The sequence below is a fragment of the Lepisma saccharinum genome, chromosome 25, assembly GCF_977018435.1.
Source record: "Lepisma saccharinum chromosome 25, izLepSacc3.1, whole genome shotgun sequence".
Lineage (NCBI taxonomy): Eukaryota > Metazoa > Arthropoda > Insecta > Zygentoma > Lepismatidae > Lepisma > Lepisma saccharinum.
In genome coordinates, this window is record NC_139253.1 from 59,515,921 (window position 1) to 59,537,448 (window position 21,528).

The 21,528-nt window shown below is 37.3% G+C and overlaps 1 protein-coding gene across 2 annotated transcripts in view; it reads right to left on the reverse strand.

The window, feature by feature from the left end:
• The window catches only part of LOC145978836 (solute carrier family 7 member 14-like), a 782,606-nt gene that overhangs the window by 74,996 nt on the left and 686,082 nt on the right, over positions 1 to 21,528 (reverse strand). For both annotated transcript variants that reach the window (XM_083111714.1, XM_083111715.1), the window contains exons 5-7: positions 17,475 to 17,683; positions 7,985 to 8,156; positions 763 to 946 (exon numbers count right to left, since the gene is read on the reverse strand). In XM_083111714.1, coding sequence (XP_082967840.1) covers positions 763 to 946; positions 7,985 to 8,156; positions 17,475 to 17,683 — 565 coding nt within the window. The remainder of the gene's footprint in view (positions 1 to 762; positions 947 to 7,984; positions 8,157 to 17,474; positions 17,684 to 21,528) is intronic.

Here is a 21,528-nt window from a genome sequence, read left to right on the forward strand (position 1 = left end):
CTCCCTGTATGTACAAGGGAGAAATGTTTCGAGCCGCATACGCTGCCTTTGCCCCTATGTTAAACTCAGACAGAATAGTATGTCGGAAATGTTTGTTTCTTATCCCACTGGACACTTATTGTTCTTTAGCCCATAAATAACAACGCCTTTCTTCAAATCTGTAAAATGCAATGCATATTCACAAGCACCATGCCACTCCAACTGATGAACATTAAACGATAAACACATTCCTAGTACTGCAGTGTTGCCATATCAAGAAAACGCTATAAACTTATGCATTAACCCAATAGTAGTTTCATGTTCACATTATTCCCATAATTCTCTTGTTGGTAAAAATTAATAAAGCACTTCTGTTCCCATTAAATCAGAGTGAATAGAGAATTTTATGAAATTCGTCATCTGAGACTAGAAGTTTATGAACAAATTTCTTAAGCTCTTCTGACGAAGAATGAAAATCAGATTCTCTAGACAGGTAGTACATTCTGGAGAGGCTTCCAAGATTTCGAGTTCTAACGACACTCTCGTCTAGAACGATCCGTATCCACATGCATCACAAAATAATATTGCTTAGGAAAATATATAATTAAGAAAGCAATTCCTCTGATGAAACAAGTATATAAATTATCAGGGTTGTATAAGTGTCGTATGAAAATAACTTATAAATGTTATTTCAAGAAATTTCCCGATATTTTACCAATAGCATACACTGAAACTATTTATAAGCAAAAGAGTTTCCAAGTGGAGGAAGTGAAATTGTCTTACTTGAAAATGAGCCCATCCTTGGCCATGGCGTAGACGACCCGAGGCATGGGGAACATGGAGCCGAACATGCTGACCGTGAGGCCCGCCAGAGCGCCCACCGCCACAATGTACTTGCACTTGATGGCCCCAACGTAGCCAAACATCTCCACCAGGGCCGAGTCCTCGTCCACCTTGTCGTACGGCACTGAAAAACAATTATTCAAGTTGCATCAAAAAACAAAAGACTCCGTGCGAACAAAGTAGGATTAAAGTTTAACTCAGAAAATATACAGTATTTCTTTGATTTCAACCACTTATTACACAAAATCAGGGGAAAATTTTATTCTCACCCTGTATATTTGTTGTGTAGTGCAAATTATACTTCTCACTCGTTTTAAAATTTCAAAAAATCTTCATTGCAATAGGAAACATGGAATGCAAATCGATTATCCTATCACTGAATCTTGTATATGTTCTAATAATAGATTATGCACCTAATCATAGCAAAAGATATTCGCATACGCCATGGCTGTCTGGAGAAGGAAGGAAGAAGCGTGAAATGTTAGAGAGAGAGAGAGAGAGAGAGAGAGAGAGAGAGATTTGTTGACTAAATGAACGTCTCATACATGAAAATATGATAAAATAAAGCAACTGCAACTACTACAAAGGAGCCGTATCCTCCTTGAGAAATTCTTCAGTACGTACACTTCTGATAGAGACTATGTTACACTAACAAAAAAATAAAATGTTGTCAAATAATTATTACTGTATGGAGGAATGGAAAGTTTTAAAAAAGGCAACAACTTTTCTGTTCTCGTAGATATACTCCTCAATAAATATGTCTGTCAAACTACAAGGCAAGACTAATTTATTTCCTACGACTTTTGAATTCAATTATTCACACATGCTAATGTTTTAATCCAAGATTTATCGGTGTGAAGTACAATAGCTTATAGAAAGAAGTACCTGCCAACATTTTGGCTATCTCTTCGTGAAATGGTATATTTAAGCAACCTATCGTCGCTGCTTTTCAGATAATGTGAATTCAGTTAAAATGATACCATAGGAAACCATCTTTTGTTGAGGAATATTGTGAATATTTAGACCAACAGAAGCCTTGTTTTTCTTCAATTTCTAGAAAATAGTTACCAATTTTTACTAAGTATTAATATAAAAATAAATTATTTGTGCACACTTTTATAGTCGTTTGCTACTATGTCTTCTTCGAAGGGAAATTCCGTTTCTACACTCAATATGTGGTGAAAATGTATGTTGTGGCGTCTGACGCTGCCAACCCTCCTATTGGGGCCTGTCAAGCAAAGAAATAAATCATTGCTAATTCGGAAATACCTTCAACAAAAGCACAGATATTGATTGGCCGAGCCTCGTATAAGCGACATAACTCAACGGCTACGCAACAACGGTTTTCTGTCACCGTGCGGTTGGGAAGTGAATAATGCATACGACCCAAATAGATAACGGGTGGGATAAAACGTGTAGGCGTATGATCTAATTGGAAGCTAATACATGAGTAGTTATTGCGATTCAATAGTAGATCATCGAACTTGAGATGTGTCGTTGTTTATTTGAAAAATTAACGAGTGCTTCATCATTTCACATTCTGTATAATTCAAGTTTCTGTGCGGTGGTTGTTGAGATAACGGAAGTGAAGGGAGAAGTGTACGCTCGTTATGTATTAATAAAAAAAAGATTTCTGGTAGCTGCTCTAACGTTTCCTTTTATTAAAATATATATAGCTAACTGGTCCAGCCAGTGAGGTGTCCGACCGCCATGTACGAGGCTCATGAATAAATTTTACAGACGCTGAAAAAATTTGCCCGTGTTTTACCATTCGTACAATCCGCATGTAAAGAATTTGATTTCTTAAGACGTAAGTCTATTCGGAATGCCTTAAACATTCGAATTGATTTCAAAATCTAGTGTGTTCGCTATCTTCTTGAAGAAAGTCTGATGAATATGAAGAAAGAGACGTTTGCCAGAAAACAAAATCCTCCTAATTGCAGCACAGTTCTCAAGAACAGATGTACGTAGTTGATGAACAATGAATTAAATTAATGGAGGAAAACTATGATGTCTTAAGTAAGAACGAAAATCAGATACAATTCTTTACAATGCATTTTTGACTGTGGCTCTTGGCATCACTATAATAAGGAAGACACACCGTTGTTGCATGGCACAACTCACAGTTTAACGTGGAAACGGTGTTTGAATTATTTTGGCACTTACAGCGTTTACTAATTTTAGTCTTCAATTACGTAAAAAATAAGTCAATGTTGTTCTAAAGAAAGTGCAACCAATAGCACGTTATTTTTTTAGTAATTTAATATTAAGGTGATTGAACTACTAAAGACACATGGGCTTCAAAAACTATTCCTAAAAATTTAAATGTCAGGTGAATTCAGCAAGTGTGAAAATATTTTGTGGATGTGGCAGACTTTATTATGTACGTAAATACGAAACAAAAATGCATATTTTGGTACATGTTCTTGTGATTACAAAGTGCTATTTGTATGTTTGTGATCAAAGTGAACCATCTACCACTGTTCTATTTGAAAATTTCCTAAAACTATCTTTAAACTATGTGTAAAATAGAGAATCATAACAAGCTACATCCTCAGGCAATGCATATAGAATCAATCTTGCAGCAACACATACGCGGGAGCAGTACAGATCTTTTAGGATTCATTGCACAACAATTACTAGGCAGGGCAAAAGTAAATTACTACAGAGATATGGTGAACCAGACCACTAGCAATAACAACTGCAAATAGAAGGTAATCAATGAGATCACGGTAGAGAATCAAAAACTACAATTAATCATTTACTAGTCGACAATGTCCACCTAACAAGCCCGCCCGATATAGCTCATTATGTGAATATTCATTTTTCTAATATCTGAAAATCATCGACGCACGTTAATCCCAACAATTCAGGCGTAAATATACTAAGAGAAGACCCCAATTCAACTATTGTCAAGCAAATTGAAGAATTCACATTAAAATCTGTCACTGTCGATGAAGTTTTGACAATTCTTAATAAGCCAAACGTAAAAAGGTGGGAGGTTCGGATGGCATTCCCAACAGCGTTCTGGCCCCACTTATAGCGGAGCCCCTCGCCGACATAATAAACATGTCCTTCAAACGTGGCCAGTTTCCGACGAGATGGAAGCACTCCATAATAACACCAATCCACAAATCTGGATCTCCTACCTTGAGGTCTAACTATATACCTATTTCTCTAACCCCTACTTTTTAGAGAGGGTAATAGACAGGCAATTGACTACCTTCCTGGAAACAAATAATCGTATGTCTGATCGACAATTTGGATTCAGAAAGGATGTGTCCTCGGAATTATTGTTACTTAGTTTAGTTAATGAATGGCGCGAGACACTGGACCAAAAAAATAGTCCCCTGGTTGGATTATTTTCCCTGCACGTATGCAAACATTTGATACTGTTGACCACAAGTTGCTAATACAAAAATTAAAGGACAGATTTGGTTTCCATAGCAAAACAATTCACTGGATGGAAAGGTTTCTCGCGAACAGAAAAATCTCAACGAAAGTAGGATGTTAACTTTCCACCGAGCAGTGTCTGCAGGCATTCCACAAGGTTCTATACTGGGTCCAAAATTATTCAACCTATTTATTGACGATATCACACTTTATCGATTACTCTGTACGCAGATGACTACCATTTCGTCCATATTGGAGATACGTACCAGGATATAAAGGAGAAAATGGAAAACTCATTCCCCAAAGTACTAAATTGGTACAACATCAACAACCTGAAGCATAACGTTGCAAAGACGAAGGCCATGGTGCTTCACACCGGTAAGGGAATCCCGGCTAACACGATAGATATTACCCTTAAGGACGCCAGGTACCTTTGAGCAACCATTAAAATATCTCCGAATCATTATCAACCCCCTGCTAAATTTTAACCTACAAATAAATAACTATTTCCGTAACGTTTATCACCATATTTACATATTTAGAAAAAAATGTAAATATCTAAACATAAATCTTAGTAGACATTTCTACCTTTCATTTATTCGTCCCGTATTCGAGTATGGTGCTAGTCTTATTTTTGGCGGTAACTTCTGTCGTCTTCTACGTTCATATGTCTATAAATTCTAACTCCAGTAATATTATTTTCAGTGTTTACTGCTTACGCACATATGATTTAAATTTTCATCCCTATCCTTTTCAAACAGTAATTAAAGACTAAAATTGGTAAACGCTGTAAGTGCCAAAATATTTCAAACACCGTTTTCCACATAAAACTGTGAAATGTGCCATGCTTTATAATGTGGTAAACGTGAAATGTGGCTGCTAGCCCTCTAAGTAGTTCAAAGGGCGTATAAAGAGGTCACTAGTGTGCACGTTCTTACGGGCTGATGTGCGGAACGATGCGATTTTCCAACACTTTCGCTTTTGGCACTTACAACGTTTACCACTTTTAGTCCTCAATTCCATACACACTCATATCCAAACCCACACACCCATACACCTTCTTTTCTTTTAAATAACACTCAAACTTTCCTTATTTCATTGCTACTATGTAACACTATACATGCTCATTTACATTCATCTCATTTTCCTTACATGTAACATTTGTATATATATATATTTTTACAACATAGGGCATCAGGTCATTATTTGTATTAATATTGTTCTAAATAAAATGTTGTATGGCTTAATTGTAACCCTACTGAGATAATAATAATAATAATAATAATAATAATAATAATAATATTTTGAAAGACCTCTTTTGGTTAGGATGTGTTAAGTACTTTTACTCAAATTGCAGTCATACATGAGATATTATTCATTGAATGAAATCAAGCTATACATTGTATTATGTGTTCAGTTTGCAAGTTTCTTGTCATTTTTACACACAAGACGCATGTCTAAAAATATGATCTGTAGAAACAACAATCCTCACACTACAGATGAATTGAAAGGCAATATACGAACGGAACTTACAAGAATTACGGGAGAAGAACTTTTGTGTGTCAATCAAAATTTCATGTGGGAATGTGTGAATGCACCACCTTGAAGAACTCTCGTAACACAGGTTAGTACTAGTTATGCAATATAAATATAATTATCTGCATACTAAAGATATGTTGGTAAAAATAAGCGGGACGTCACGGGTTGAAAATGCCAGGCTTTCCGTTCTGCAGTCACGCGATCTCTCGGCCCCGAGTCAAATTGAAGAAACTCAGATTTATCGGAATTTGTTCCTCATTTAGATACTTGGTAGCTTCATTGCTAGAAGTGCTGCACTCTATATTACTATATTCAAAATTTAGCTACTTTATCGCTGACATTTCGTAAAGCTTCTATTTCCATGGTTGTCAATACTTGATTTATATTCATACACCACACTCACATTCACATACTCTCTCTCTCACACACATGTTCAGAGATGTTTTAGCAAAATTGGCGCTTTACGTAACAATATTTAAAAAGCATTTTATTTTCTGCTTCGTGAATCATAGCTTCTAGAGCTCACAGGTGTACAGAGAATGTACGTACTTTTGTAAACGCTGTGTAGTAAACAAGTGGGTTGGGGAGGAAAGAAAACTGGAAAAGTTCAATGAATAATTTATATTTAATAATGTTTGGATATCGAACTCGCATAATACAAAAATGTAATGTTCATAAAGGGTCTACCAATTTGAACCTCAGAACATTCAAAAGAGTGTTGTGTCAACACTGACTGGAATGGCGAGATGGAACTGTGACCTGTGCGCAGTAGTCTGTGGCAAGTTTTCATGGAGAGATACACAATGCAACAACGCATAGAAATTATTCGAATTTATTATCAAAATTCGTGTTCAGTTCGACAGACATTTCGTGAATCGAGAGGAATTTATGGTCAACATAATCGACCGACAGAACAAACAAAACTGTAGGATTTGGGCAGATGATAATCCGCGAGTGATTCTGGACGTACCCCTTCATCCTAAGAAAGTGACTGTGTGGTGTGTTTTTTGGGCCAATGGCGTGATCGGGTCTTATTTTTTTAGGACCAACATGAACATCACGTGACTGTCAATGGGAAGCGATACAGGAATATGGTGGTGCAGTTTTTGTGGCTTAAACTGGCAAATCTTGACATCAACAATGTGTTTTTCCAACAGGACGGTGCAACTTGGCACACTGCTCGTCAAACAATGAAATTATTGCAGGAAAAGTTTCCCGGACGAGTTCTGTCCAGAAAGGGTGATGTGAACTGGCCACCAAGATCATGTGACCTAACCCCCTGGATTATTTTCTATGGGGTTATATCAAATCTAAGGTCTATGAGACTAAGCCAAGCACAGTTCGTGACCTGAAACGGAACATCGAACGAACCATTGAGACTATACCGCTCAATATGTGTGCAGACGTGCTGGAAAATTGGACATTCAGAATCCATTCCACCCACCGAAGCAGAGGAGGACATTTGAACGACATATTGTTCAAAACATAATGCCATTGTTTTCTCTTCAAAATAAAATAAAAATATATGTCATTTTCACTTGTGGTTTTCATTCTATCTAATTTTAAAGATCTGACGTTCAAATTGTTAGGCCCTATAAAAATTGTTTCTGATTTATTTGGTACGTACCCCCGATTTCTATGCACCAGCAAAGTACATACGAGTATAACGTATTGAAGAATTAACATTTTTGTTTTGAAACTGAGTCATTTTCGGAAATGCATTTTTCTTATCGATTTAGGCGCATTCTTGTGTAAATCTGTTGAAAACATAAATTGAATAACACACGCTTCAATGAAAAACACATAGGGACTAAAATACGATCGAAATTCTCTTCGGACGCAGCTCCCCCAGGGCACCAATAGAAAAAGTTTGTCAGTGAGCAGCTCCATTATACTAGAATTCAACTACAAGTCAGAGGCCCAGACAGACAAATGCGTCAAAGAAAAGTTTCTGAAATTTCATGAGCAAACAGTATTTTCTTCACGCATACATGCTCAAATATGAACATTCCATGGCGCAACGAGGCTATTATTTCATTACACTATCTACGTTTTATCTGACTTTAAAAAAAAGAAAAAAATCTAAGGTTTGAATTGTTGAGGAGTCGCTTGCCTCCTTTGTTCCAGCTTCTGACACTTATTTAATTTAATCGTTTAATGAAATCAGCTAAATATTAATTGTATACGAAAGTGCACAGGTTCCGTTTTAAAGAATGTACTTAGGACTTACCTATTAAAGTTAGCATCATAGACGAAGTGACGTAAGCAATCAGAATAACGACGAGACTGGACACGATGGCCAAAGGAATGGACTTCTTTGGGTTAGTTGCCTCCTCTCCAGTCGTCGCGATGATGTCGAATCCAATGAAAGCATAGAAGCAAGTAGCGGCTCCAGTCAGCACCTGAGGATTTCATGAAATGGCAGAAAATTACGAATATTATTTGAGAGAAATAAAAATAAAATTTAAAAATTCTGCTTTGAAAGTATTTTATATCATACACTTTTCATATGTGCAAGTCGTTGAAAGTTTACGTATTCAAGGATCAAATGTAACTTGGAAGGTCTAAAATAAATTTTAAAAACTTCAAAAGGTTGCTTTCATTAAGTAGTCTGTGAAGACTAAGTAATCCTACCAAAAACGACCAGTGTATGTAATACACGTTTATGTACGTAATTCGTGTTTATGATATATCTACATATATTATACATAGTTTATATACATACATATGTATGTACTACACACATATGTATTAACTATGTATATGTATCATTAACTACGTAGCTATTCTTGAGTTGGCAAACTAACTACACTAAATAGTTACTTTAATTTTTTATGATGCTACAGGGTGTCCCACGAACGGCGCAACTGGGAATTAAGAGTGGCGTTACTTTGTAACCGAAACCTGTACATACATAAGTCATACACCAAATGTTAGCCCTGTCCAAGTAGATATTTTTAAACATAGAAACAACAAACGGGGTGCAGTGTTGTTCATGCAGTGTTGCCAAGTGTAAGTGAAAGTGTAAATTTATTTTTCCACAAAGCATGGAAAATTTCATGTCAAACATTTGTACGGAAATTTGGACGTCAATTTCCACCTTGGGTAGGTGGACTATTTCGCCATCTATAGTTCAGAGAAGAAAACCGATCGTTTTCACGTATAGAAAATCCTGAAATGCCTCGTAAAGGCGTACCGGTCAAAATGGGTGTTTTAAAAAAATATGAGGTACAGTGGCAACACTGTTGATGTTTGAAGGCAACAAAAGGTGTGTTTGGTGACGGTCTATGACATGGAAATACTGGAAACAGGAAAAAAAGAAAATGAAAATTATGGTGAAAAAAGTGTTACTTACCTACTCCTGGCAACCATGCAATGTGCGTAACAGGCAGTGTAGCTTTACAAAAGATGTTGAAAATGACAACCATTTTCCCTGAGGCATTTATCAACATGTTTTATCATGTTGGAAGCAACGTTATGCAAGGTTGATTGGTTTATATTGTTAATGGCTGTGCAAATGTTTATTTTTAGATCATCAAGTGTTCTGGGGTTATTAATGTAAACTGTTTGTTTCAAATGACCCCACAGAAAAAAAAAATCTGGAGACTTCAGATCCGGGGAGCGACTGGGCCATAAGTTTTTGCTTATAATGTGAGCGCCAAAAAACTCTGCCAACATGTCTAAAGTTTCATTAGACGTGTGACATGTTGCGGAGTCTTGTTGAAACCAACAATCACGTTCATCACGTTCCAACAGAGAAATAAACTGTGTGATAAGGTCACGATAAACTATTCCGTCAACTGTTGTGTTGAAAAAGAATGGACCGATTATTTTTCTCCGCGAAATCGCGCACCACACACCGATCTTTTGTGGATGAAGTGATTGTTCATGTAACAAATGGGGATTGTTACTTGACCAGTGTCGAGAATTTTGACTGTTAACATATCCATTTAAGTGGAACCATGCTTCATCCGTGAAAAAAAACTTATCCAAAATATTCACACCATTGTCTCTAATAAAATTTCTAAACCACTGGCAGTATCTTACACGTGCACCTTTGTTTGCTTCCTTCAGTTGTTGCACAGCCTGTACCTTATATGCACGTAGATGCAATTGTTTTAACGCTCGTTGAGTTGTTGTTTTTGATACACCTGACTGTGCAGCAAGTTTATGAACATATTTCCTGGGAGATTGTGATATTCTCTGCTCCACATCCTGCAGCACACCTTGTGTCAAAACTGGTGGTTGTCTGTGGTAGGGTTTGTCATTAACTGATCCTGTTTCACGAAATCTGGAAACAAGTCGATATATCGTCGAATTTTCTGGAACACTGTTATTCGGATATTTCTTGCGAAACACAGTTTTTACACTAGCGTACGATTTTGAACAAAATTAATGTTCCACAATGAACACCCTCTCTTCCAAAGAGTACTTCATTTCACAGAACAATTCTAATCTTCCTCTACGAACAATGCGAAATGCACGGCTCAAACATTTCTGAGTACCCAACTAACTGATTCATTTGTTCTCGTTTGATGGGCGCTCTTATCTCATTGCATGGTTGCCAGGAGTAGGTAAGTAACACTTTTTTCACCATAATTTTCATTTTCTTTTTTTCCTGTTTCCAGTATTTCCATGTCATAGACCATCACTAAACACACCCTTTGTTGCCTTCAAACATCAACAGTGTTGCCACTGTACCTCATATTTTTTTTAAAACACCCATTTGGACCGGTACGCCTTTACGAGGCATTTCAGGATTGGCTATACGCGAAAACGATCGGTTTTCTTCTCTGAACTATAGATGGCGAAATAGTCCACCTACCCAAGGTGGAAATTGACGTCCAAATTTCCGTACGAATGTTTGACATGAAATTTTCCATGCTTTGTGGAAAAATAAATTTACACTTTCACTTACATTTGGCAACACTGCATGAACAACACTGCACCCCGTTTGTTGTTTCTATGTTTAAAAATATCTACTTGGACAGGGCTAACATTTGGTGTATGACTTGTGTATATACAGGTTTCGGTTACAAAGTAACGCCACTCTTAATTCCCAGTTGCGCCGTTCGTGGGACACCCTGTATTACCTAATTTCATAAAATTTGGAAATATGCATTTTATGAAGCAAACTTCTCAATTGGTACTGATATCATCATGATAGGTCTGTTGAACTTAAGAGTACCATCTAGATTCTAGAGTACAAAAAATAAAATGTAAACGTATTACATGTGTCGAAACATTGAGAAATAGAAATGTTATGTTAGTAGAAGAACAGTTTTCGATGTCCTAGTAGGGTCATTTAACCATAAAGACAATATTCCAAGAGTAGCATACTGAACTCTAATGAGAGAATATCGTTGTAATTAATTGCAAAGGGTTGCGTTTAGATTCAAATTTGTGTTAAAATTACATTCATTATGGAGTTATATTGATCTCAGGATTAACTACCTACAATATACAAAAGTAAACAAGTTAATGAATTGGCAAGGCATTATAATAATTTCAAAACATGCGTATATTAAGTGGTGTACAGTGTAATTTTCATTTTTTTTTTTTGTGCGACGATATTAATGCACCGCATAAGATTTGCGAGTATGAGAAAGCTAAGTTTTTAATGTAAAAGGAGCTAATACCGTGCGTCCATTTCGATCTGCAGCCGAGAGATCGGGAGAAGCGTGGCGGGCGGCGCTGACGGAGATGCCGACATTTGCGGCCTGAAATGCCCGCTTATTTTTGTGGACATATGCAGACATTTATATAAATATTGCAAAACGAGCACTAACCTGTGTTATAAGAGTATGGTTTTAATTTTAGTAGCTTAGTGACTGTATGTGCCGATGATTTTGACACGCCCACCTCTTGTGAAACACGGCGTAGAGGTTTGTTTGGAGAACGTTCTAACGCTGCACCAATATCATCGAGTTTTGCTTCGGTTAGAATCCGTCGTTTTTGCTTAGGTGTTTTAAAATTTAACGATACAGTTTCTCGTAATTTAAGGACAATATGTCTTACCGTATCTCTGTGTGGAGTTGAAACGCCTGGGAATTTCTGTACAAATTACCTACACACGTCTCGACACGAGTTTGTTTTCACGTACGTGTCATACATAAAAAATCTTTGTTCTAACGTGAATCTTGCGGCTGGCATTCCAATCGTCTCACTGACACGTCACACATACACACCACAATAACACAAACAAGTAACTGCAAGTAACCAAGAATAACACTCTTGCGCACAGTACGAAATTAACACACTCTTGGTTTACATTGCTCGCCACTATATTTACAACTCTGTCTTCATCTAGTCGCGAAGGAACAAAAAACTCGAGCTCGGATATTTCGGATTGCAAGGAAGCTCACGTAAACCATTCACTTTTATCGGTTTCGTCTGCAGTGTAATCCTGATACAGTGTTGCACATTCGAAACCTCCAAACGATTCCCATGGCCACAAAACTCTTTCAAGGATATAAACTTAAACAGGACGTTACTGGTCAAAACTATGATTAAAATGCTTTATTATCTGTGGCTCTTAACATCGTTTCTATAGCTTATTTATTTGTGTATATAAGAGCAGAACTTGGATGAATTACAGAAGAACTTTTGCGTGTTATAACACAGGTTTGTGCTCGTTTTGCAATATTTATATAAATGTCTGCATATGTCTATAAAAATAAGCGGGCATTACAGGCCGCAAATGTCGGCATCTCCGTCAGCGCTGCCCGCCACGCTTCTCCCGATCTCTCGGCTGCAGATCGAAATGGACGCACGGTATATGTTCCCGAAACCAATCAAATATAATCAATTATCTTGTGATAAACACTGTGCAAATTAAGCACAAAATTCATTGGGATGTAAGAATCATATTTTTCGTGCCGTTCGTAAATATATTATTTTCCACCTGTCCTTCCTGCATCCTATTTCCCTGATTTTCATTAAAACTTCAAAGGTGTTTCTGCTCATTCCATTCCCACTGGAGGTCTCGCAAACTTCCAGCAGAGGAGGAAGCGGGTTGCAACAGTCCCCCCCGCACCCCCCACCCGCCCTTGTTGACTTTTCTGTCAGTCGCAACCACCGCATCTGCGAAACATCGTCGGAGCGTAAACCTCGGGGACGTGCTCAGTTGTGTTTTCCTTCGCTCTTTTGCTATTCCCTTCCTCCGCTCTCTTTTTCCCCTGCGCTATTTTCCGAGGAGTAGGGGGGCTCCATGCGAGGATTGCTACAGCTTCACACGACGAGAGGCAACAAGCGGAGACGGAAACACAACGTCACAATCACCCCGATAAACTCCAAAACTTTCTCCTACATTTTGCCTTTTCGTAATGTGAAGGTCAAAGATGTAAAGTCTTTGGAAGTAATGTATCTGTGCCAATAACTCTGATACTTTTCTCAAGGACCTCGTAACGAAATAAGGAGTTACTTTAACACTTACTTTTATTTAAGTTTTAGTATGGAACGAAATTTTCTTCAACCAGATTTCTGCCCTATCTTGAAGCAAATGTTCGACTGAAAGAATAGGCGACTTCATTATTAAAGTGGTGAGAAAAATATCATATTGACGTGTCACATAATTACAACAATAATTAACAAAATTATGGTTTCTTAAGGTAATGAAGGAGGGTTTCCGCGAGGTTGTTCCCTCCGCACAGCTGCGGAGCATTGTTACCAACTTAGCTCTTTTGGAGCTAGATCTGGCTCTTTCGTGCACTCCTTTGGATGTGAACTGGAGCGGCCGCCCTCCTGCCCCACTATGATGCCATCATTGCCTCCGCCCCACTTACACCAACTTTTTCCATGAGTGTACATTATGCACGTGACGTGATATTGTTATATTGGCTGCATCGCCCTACATGCTCTTACACCCCCCACCCCCCAGCTACTCTACTATAGCGCCGTGGCTGACGTGAAGATGGCATAACATTCTTATCCGGGAATCCTTTATTTTCGATTTCGTACGACCATCAGTGGATTATTGAGATGGGTGATGCTGCCAGATCTAGATGGTGAAAACTAAGAATAAATTCTCATCACTTAAGTTAACGGTAAAGCAGCGTTCAGCGGCGGCGCCAGGATTAATCATCTAGGGGTGCTGAGGGGGTGCGGAATTGAATTTAGGAGGTGCGATGAAATATAGAAAACATGAAACATGCATTCAAGACCGGCCACAGGATTTTTCTCCGGAAGGCGGGGGGGATTTGGGGCAGAGTAGGATTTCGCATATTTCCAGAGACTTATATTTTACCTTCATTATTGTTGCTGTTGTTATACAAATCATAAAATTGAAATTGAATTAAAAATACTTTGTCGTTGGTGCCAAGTTCAGGCTTCAGTCCACTATTTAAATAGAAACTGGATTCACATTATATCCTTTCCATAAACATCTAATATTTTGTTGATTAACAGTTCATTGTATTTCTGTACTCTTTCACGATGCACAGATATCAGAGACCACTGATGAATGTTCAATTTGTGTGCGTTGGGTAAAAGAAAATCGCTATGCAACCTGGAGTTCTACTATTTGCAAATGAAATAACACGTACAGAAAATACGAAATCATGTAGTCAGTTTAATTTAAGTATCAGACTGCTCCCTTGCTCAGAAGTGTGCATAGACCACAACAACAACGAAAAAACAACCAGCTCGAAACAACTCGCGTTAAAAAATTACCCTGGCACAACACGATGGTCTACCGGGAGCAACTAACATTTTTGTTTCAGTGCGATTTTGAGAGTAGAGGAAGAACAAGTAGGGGGAAAATAAAACTGTTTTACATCAACAATGCTTAAGAAAATTAAAACCATGAAACAACTCGCACTAAGCTGTAGGCAATTATCGAACACGTCACCGGAATAAGCAAAAGTGCAAACAATTCTTATCAACAATGGTGATGAAAGAAAGACAACAGCCGATGATATTGATATAGATCGCGGCCACTACAGGAAAGTAGTGCAATTTTTCAGGGCCAATGGATTACCTGTTGAATTCAATAAACTTCAATACCTAACATTCTACATTTCAAGGAGAAATACATTACGCTTCTGGGAGTATTATTTTATATTTTTCTCGTGAATATGAAACATCCAATGGCGTAGGAAAGTACGTGGAAGGAAAAAGGGCACGTTGAACAATTTCTTGACCGTAGGAAAACTCCCATTTGATTAGCTGCAATTTGAAATTGATTCCCCACAAGGGATTCTATAAATACTAAATTCATCATATTTTTCAAACATCGTGTCTAGTTTAATAATCAACTTTAAAAACGTTTCCACTTGCAACATAGAGAGAAATGCATACTCTCTTGTCCAGCCGGAGGATTTTTTTAGAAGCAGTGCCTATTCCGACGATATTGAAATACGTAAATGTACAACTGGTGCGAAACTGTCACTCTACCCCTTAAAAATAATTTTAAAGAAACAAATAAAATATAAAATACTGTGAATATTATTACCTCTCTCATTTATATATTTAAAAGTATACGAGGTTAATTATAAGTAAATTAAAATTAATTGTAATTTTTGGATGGTCATTACTGAAAAATGAACAACCCATATGAAATACATATATTAATATAATACATGTATATAATATATTTACATTTATAATAACGGTAACTTTAACTGAGTTACTTGCAAAATGAGTAAATATAACTGTAAATAAGTTACTTTTGGGTGAAGTAACTGTAGTCCAGTTACCGTTAAAACTAACTTTCCAAACTCTGTGCTCAATCACCTACACATCCGTATCGTAATTGTATTTAACTGAAGTGCTGTACGTCTTCTTTCGTTGATCGAAGATAAGAAATTTCAAAATTATATCCTCATTCAATTTGAACGAGCTAATGATAAGTTAAATTTTTATAATAATCACCAACGTATGGTAACTACTCCGTCTCCTTTGCGACATTATGTATTCATTCCAGAGTGTAAAAAAGGTAAAAAGGTAAAGTGTTCCCCTGTGCTTAGCACCACGCCATGAAGGCGTATAGGGGGCGTGGGGGTAACGCCCCACAGTTTCTTGATCCGGTCGTGAGTGGGGGTGATGTGATCAGCATCACGCCCCTGACCGCCTTTACCCCCCAGGGTTTCCCCCAGGTACCCATGTTATTCGACGCTGGGTAGGCGCCGGGGCCGCTTCCACCGTTAGAAAAGTTCCCGGATTTGAACCGGCCGGGGATCGAACCGGGACCTTTAGCATGGTAGTCAGACGCGTTACCGACTAAGCCACCGCGGCCATTCCAGAGTGTAACAAATCTTTTTTGGACCCTTTTTCTTTGGTATAGAATGGCAATCCTGTGGTACCTGAAGGCAATGCATTTGACTTCTTGTAGATTCCCACGTGTTTTCGTAAGCTAACTAACTAACTAACTCTCTAGCCTTCTTAAACCCGAAGGTTCATGGCTGCAGCAACACAGGCCTTCCATCTGTCCCTATCTTGAGCAAGTTCTATATACTCTTTTCCATCCCTACCGATTTCCTTTAGGTCCATCTCGACGTTGTCCCTCCATCTTCGTCTTGGCCTTCCTACTGGTCTCTTACCATCTGGTTTCCCAACAAGAATCCTGTAAACTCCTCTTTCCTCTCCCATTCGTGCCACATGGCCTGCCCACCTAAGTCTTCTTGATTTAATTATTCTAATAATATCTGGACATGAATACAAATTATGTAGTTCTAAATTATGTAACCTTCTCCACTCACCTGTCTCCTCATCCCTTTTAGGTCCAAAGATTTTCCTAAGGATCTTATTTCCAAATACTCTCAATTTGTGTTCCTCTTTCAATGTAAGGGACCAAGTTTCACACCCATATAATACTACAGGCAAAATTACTGTTTTGTATATTTTAACTTTTAGTTTCTTAGATATTAAACGAGAAGACAAGAGTTTATGAAGAGAGAAGTGTTTTCGTAAGTATACCTAGAATTACCGTCATGATAGCTTAACGACGAACACCTCAGTGACAGTAAGCACATCTCATAGAGCATTACGTTGGGTTCATGGGCATCGCTTGGTACTATCATGAACACTTTTATTTCAATACAAATGGACAAAATACATCTTTTTATAGGCTTCATTTGTAATAGTAAAACAGTGTTAGTACTCTAGAACGTTTACTTCAACAATTCGTCAATTAAGTTTTATTATTTACATTAAATACTAATACATTGCAGTGAGATTTTTCTAATCCGAAGTGCAAAACAACTTTCCATCGTATATTGGGTCTTGATTTTTAACAGTTTGTCTGTCAAAAGATAATATGAATTACAGGGATCTTAGGGATTTTTCTTAATGATTCCATAACAATTGCATTTTTATGACAGTACGTATAATAGTATCATGGAGCAGAACATAATTAGATAAAAAATTATCAAGCTCTAAATAAAATAAAAATACTTATTCAAATAAATAAAACTAAATCGGGTTTACGCGTACTACAGAAAATAACTGGATTTACATAGATAAAATGAGATGTAAGATTCAAAACAAAATGTTTTAAGCAAATTGCCTAGCCTTTTTTGCGCTGAAATAGGATTTCAATTTCACCATGAACTCATATAGCCTAAAAGGTATAGCAAAAATATCTAACTCTTTTCCTTTAGACTTGCAGCAAATAGGCGATTTTGCAATGAATAGAAAAAAAAATATTAATATAAATTTGGGTTTAAAAGGTAAACATCGTAAAGTATGTTAGGAACATTTACGGATAACGTTAATAACTTTACCCCTGACCAGCCGTAAGGGAGGAAGCCGCCATGTTCCGACCAATTCTTGCCGTCGACGTAGAAAAGCCCTGCTGACATCACAAAGACCCAAACAGACAGGTTGACGGCGTTCAACACGTTGTTGAATATCAGAGACTTCTTCACGCCAGCAGCCATTATTACCATCATAAGCACCGTTATAAAGAAAGCTAGGAAATCGGGTGGTCTACCTGCAAAGAGAACAAGAACAGTATATGTAGAAACTACAGCAATTATAGTGACTATAACAGATTTAATCAATGTTTATTTGAATATTAAGACAATTATCTCATACAGGGAGGGGATTTGCGTCACATTATTGTGAAATGTCAGGTGGACATTGGCCATTGGTTACGCCAATCATTCAATAGGTGTTGAAGCTTTCGTGGCGACGAATGATAAATGGATCCTCGGATCATGGATCAGGTGGGATATGGAAAAATTCCAAACTTTTGATAGCCGGCGCAACTCTCATCTTTTGGAACTGAAGCATTTCAAAATATGGGGAAATTTTCCCACAATTCTCATAATAGATATCCAGAGGTAAACTAATCCACAAGTCCTTAACAGAAAGTAACTGATTTGTAGAAGGGTAACTACGAGTTCATTACGTTTGCGATAATTATGTAGTACGTTGTGGATCTGGCAATTACTGTGCTCAGCATTAAGTAACAATAAATAATAATAATAATAATAATAATAAAGGCCTCCTTGATGGCTCAGTGGTATTATTATTATCATCATTATCATTATCAATTACATGAGAATTTCACTTGTGTTAGGGGTGCTTTATGGAACAATGTGAATTTCAATATTGCTTTAGATGAACATGAAAATAAGTAGTTTTCTGACAACATTGTTGGTGAAGAAGAAATACCTAGGTATCATAAAATGCTTAAATGCATGAATACTACGAATACGATAAATCATATTACTCAAATTGATAAAAATTGATGAAGAGGTTATCTCATTGATTGATTGATTTGGTGTTTTAAGTCCACTTTATGCACAATAAGGCTAATCGGGACTGGATCTACAGTTTAAAGTGGGATCCGAACCACTATGTGCCTCTACCGGGTATCGAACCCGGGAGGTTCTTTCATAACATTAACTCTCAAGAGCTCGAAGGCCTATCTGGAAATCACTAGACTGATTATACCGAGAAAACCTTTTCATTATTGGTCGCTAGGAAAGCTTCAATAAATATTTGATAAAAAATTGTTTGAACGACCCAATTATATTTCCCTTAGGTTAAAAAGAAATACCTATTGCAGTTAGTGTAAACATAAATGACTCATCAGTCTTGATGTAATAAATTCCTTTTTAATAGTTGTTTCCTTACTTAATGTTTATGTATCCGAACTTTTAACTATACACATCAGCTTCATTTGGTTAATGTCATACTTTTGATTGATTGTAAGACACAATAAGACCACTATCAACACAAGCGCATGCGCATAAGTATAAGTCATCATGAGCAGATCTTTTCTGGTGACACTGCCTGTGCTGCAAGTACGTATACATATAAGGGGACCTGTGGTGTATACAGTCTATTGCTATCAGGGTGTAGTGTCCATCAACGATACAATTTTCACAGCGTGCAGGAGCAGTTAAGGCGTCAGAGAGGTATAAGACGCCTCCCCACCAAACCCCCACATTGTAAAAAAAAAAAAAGAAAAAAAAATATGCAACTGGGTTGCCACCGAAAGTGATGTAACACAACACAAAATCTGATGTTGAAGGCCACCATACTTGGTGTGGTTTGACAGCAAATGCATTTTGTATGGTATTTCGTGGTATATTAAAAATGACTGCCTTCCTCAGAAAATATTCACGCCCCTTCTTCCTCTGTCTCCCCAGTTATTTGCTTATGGCACCGATGACTTAAAGACGAACAACTTTACTTAATGACGCGTTAATCGTTTCCATTCTACGAATACCTCCAAAATGGCATTTTGTATTCTCTAGGACCCGAGATACGAAGACTCCTTAAAGATAAAATCTTTGAATCAAAGCTCCAAATTGTCGAATTAGCTGTTTGGTGATGAGTCGACTTCTGGGAAATAGAAAAGAAGAGAACTAGGAATTTCTAGTATCAGAGCTACTGAGGTGGTAGAAAGAAATGAGTTGAATATTTAAGTCCTTAAATATTCATCTTCTCCCTCTCATCTCGACATATTCCCACAGAACTTTAGTGATGTGAGCGATGATCAGGGAGGACAGTTCCACAGGAATAATTATGAAATGGAATGCTGTTAGCTGCGACGATGGGACCCAGCCACGTTGGGGGGGGGGATGTCGCTGGTCTCTCGAACGAGAAAGCAAAAGTGAATATTAGAGACAGTCATTAAAAGGGAGGCATTTTTTTACGTGTTTTCAAGTAAGAATATGCATTCGATTTATGCACATTTACTTTTTATATTTAGATTATGAACTTTGATAAATAGCTCACTGTTAATTTGATTGTTCATTTAGGTATTGTCCGTTTTATGGTACTGTGTATTGAGTGTATATGTTTCTTCAAATAATAGAGAAGGGGGAATCTCCAAAAGATGCCCAACCTCCACCCTCATATATTCAGGACTACGCCTGGTTCCTTTAAATCAAAACTCTGTATCCTCGGAGTTGTGGTTCCCCTGTTTCTCTTGCGTTCTTCATTTGTTTTATTTCATTTTGATTTACAGTAATTGATTATTTTACAATATTTGGTGCTTGTGTCTGAATACTCTCTAAATACTGAAATATATCTGTAACAACTAAACGTTACCTCTCAGAGCATATTCTATGGTCATTTTCGAAATGTAGATTGGCAACAGTTCGGGCCGACTGCAATTTCCGTTCATTCTGAATATGATGAGATTCATAGTCTACGTCCGATTCGGCATCCCTGATACTTTTACACTTCTCGATATTACTAGAACGTAACCATATGTTGATGCAAAATTCTCAATATTTCTATAAATATTGCGTCTGTAATATGATATGGAAATATTTGTAAAGGGGCACAGCAAGGAAGAAAGTATTTATAGCGATACCTAGAAGCTCATTTGTGGAGAGTGGGTTTCTGGAACAGATCATTACTTCATTACTTGATGATAAACCCTTGAAATACATGGGCAAGGGCCAGACATATTCCATAAATATACAGGGTGGCCCAAAAAAGGTAATCAAACACATAATACAACTCTTCGACATTTCGGTTACCTTTTTTGGGCCACCCTGTACTTTTATTAATTAACCTTCATTTGAGGTCAATGAGTACATTCTACTTTCATCTAGAATAGGCTACTGTTATAAGTATTTGTCATATATCACAATACCGTAGTTCAATCTAGGAACCTAGATATAGTAATTGGAAGACTATGGTGCAAAAAGTGCGAATGTAACTGGTGCAATGGCTGTGCTTTCAAAGTAATGTTGAATATCAAAATAAAGGGCACTTTCAATAGTCTCTTTGGATTTATTACGTTGGAAGGAAACAAAGACTTTAGTGGCATTAGGTACATATTTAACTAAATAACTAACTCTTTAGCATTCTTAAACTCGAAGGTTTATGGCTGCAGCAACACAAGACCTCCATCTGTCTCTATCCAATATTTCGATTTCGATTTTCTTTAGGTCCACCTTAAAGTTATCCTTCCATCTTCGTCTTGGCCTCCTACAGGTCTCTTACTATCAGGTTTCCAAACAAGAATCCTGTGAACCTTTCTTACCTCTCCCATCAGTGTCACATGGCCTGACCATCTAAATCTTATTGATTTATTTAATAATATGTGGACATGAAAGACATTACGTTTTACGTAAATTAATAAGGCAAGACGGAGCTGATGGGAGAGTAAATTCTCGGGTGACACATTTTACAGTCATGCTCTAGATTTAGTCTGCACAGAAATTCTCCACTGATCAGAATAGATTCACCATCTAATGGGTTACCAATATTCATTAATTGGACATACTCGTAGTTTGATCCATAATGTGCTTAGGCGCAAAATGTTGAATCAGGCGGAAAGGTTTATTTCAACTCTTTTTATACTAA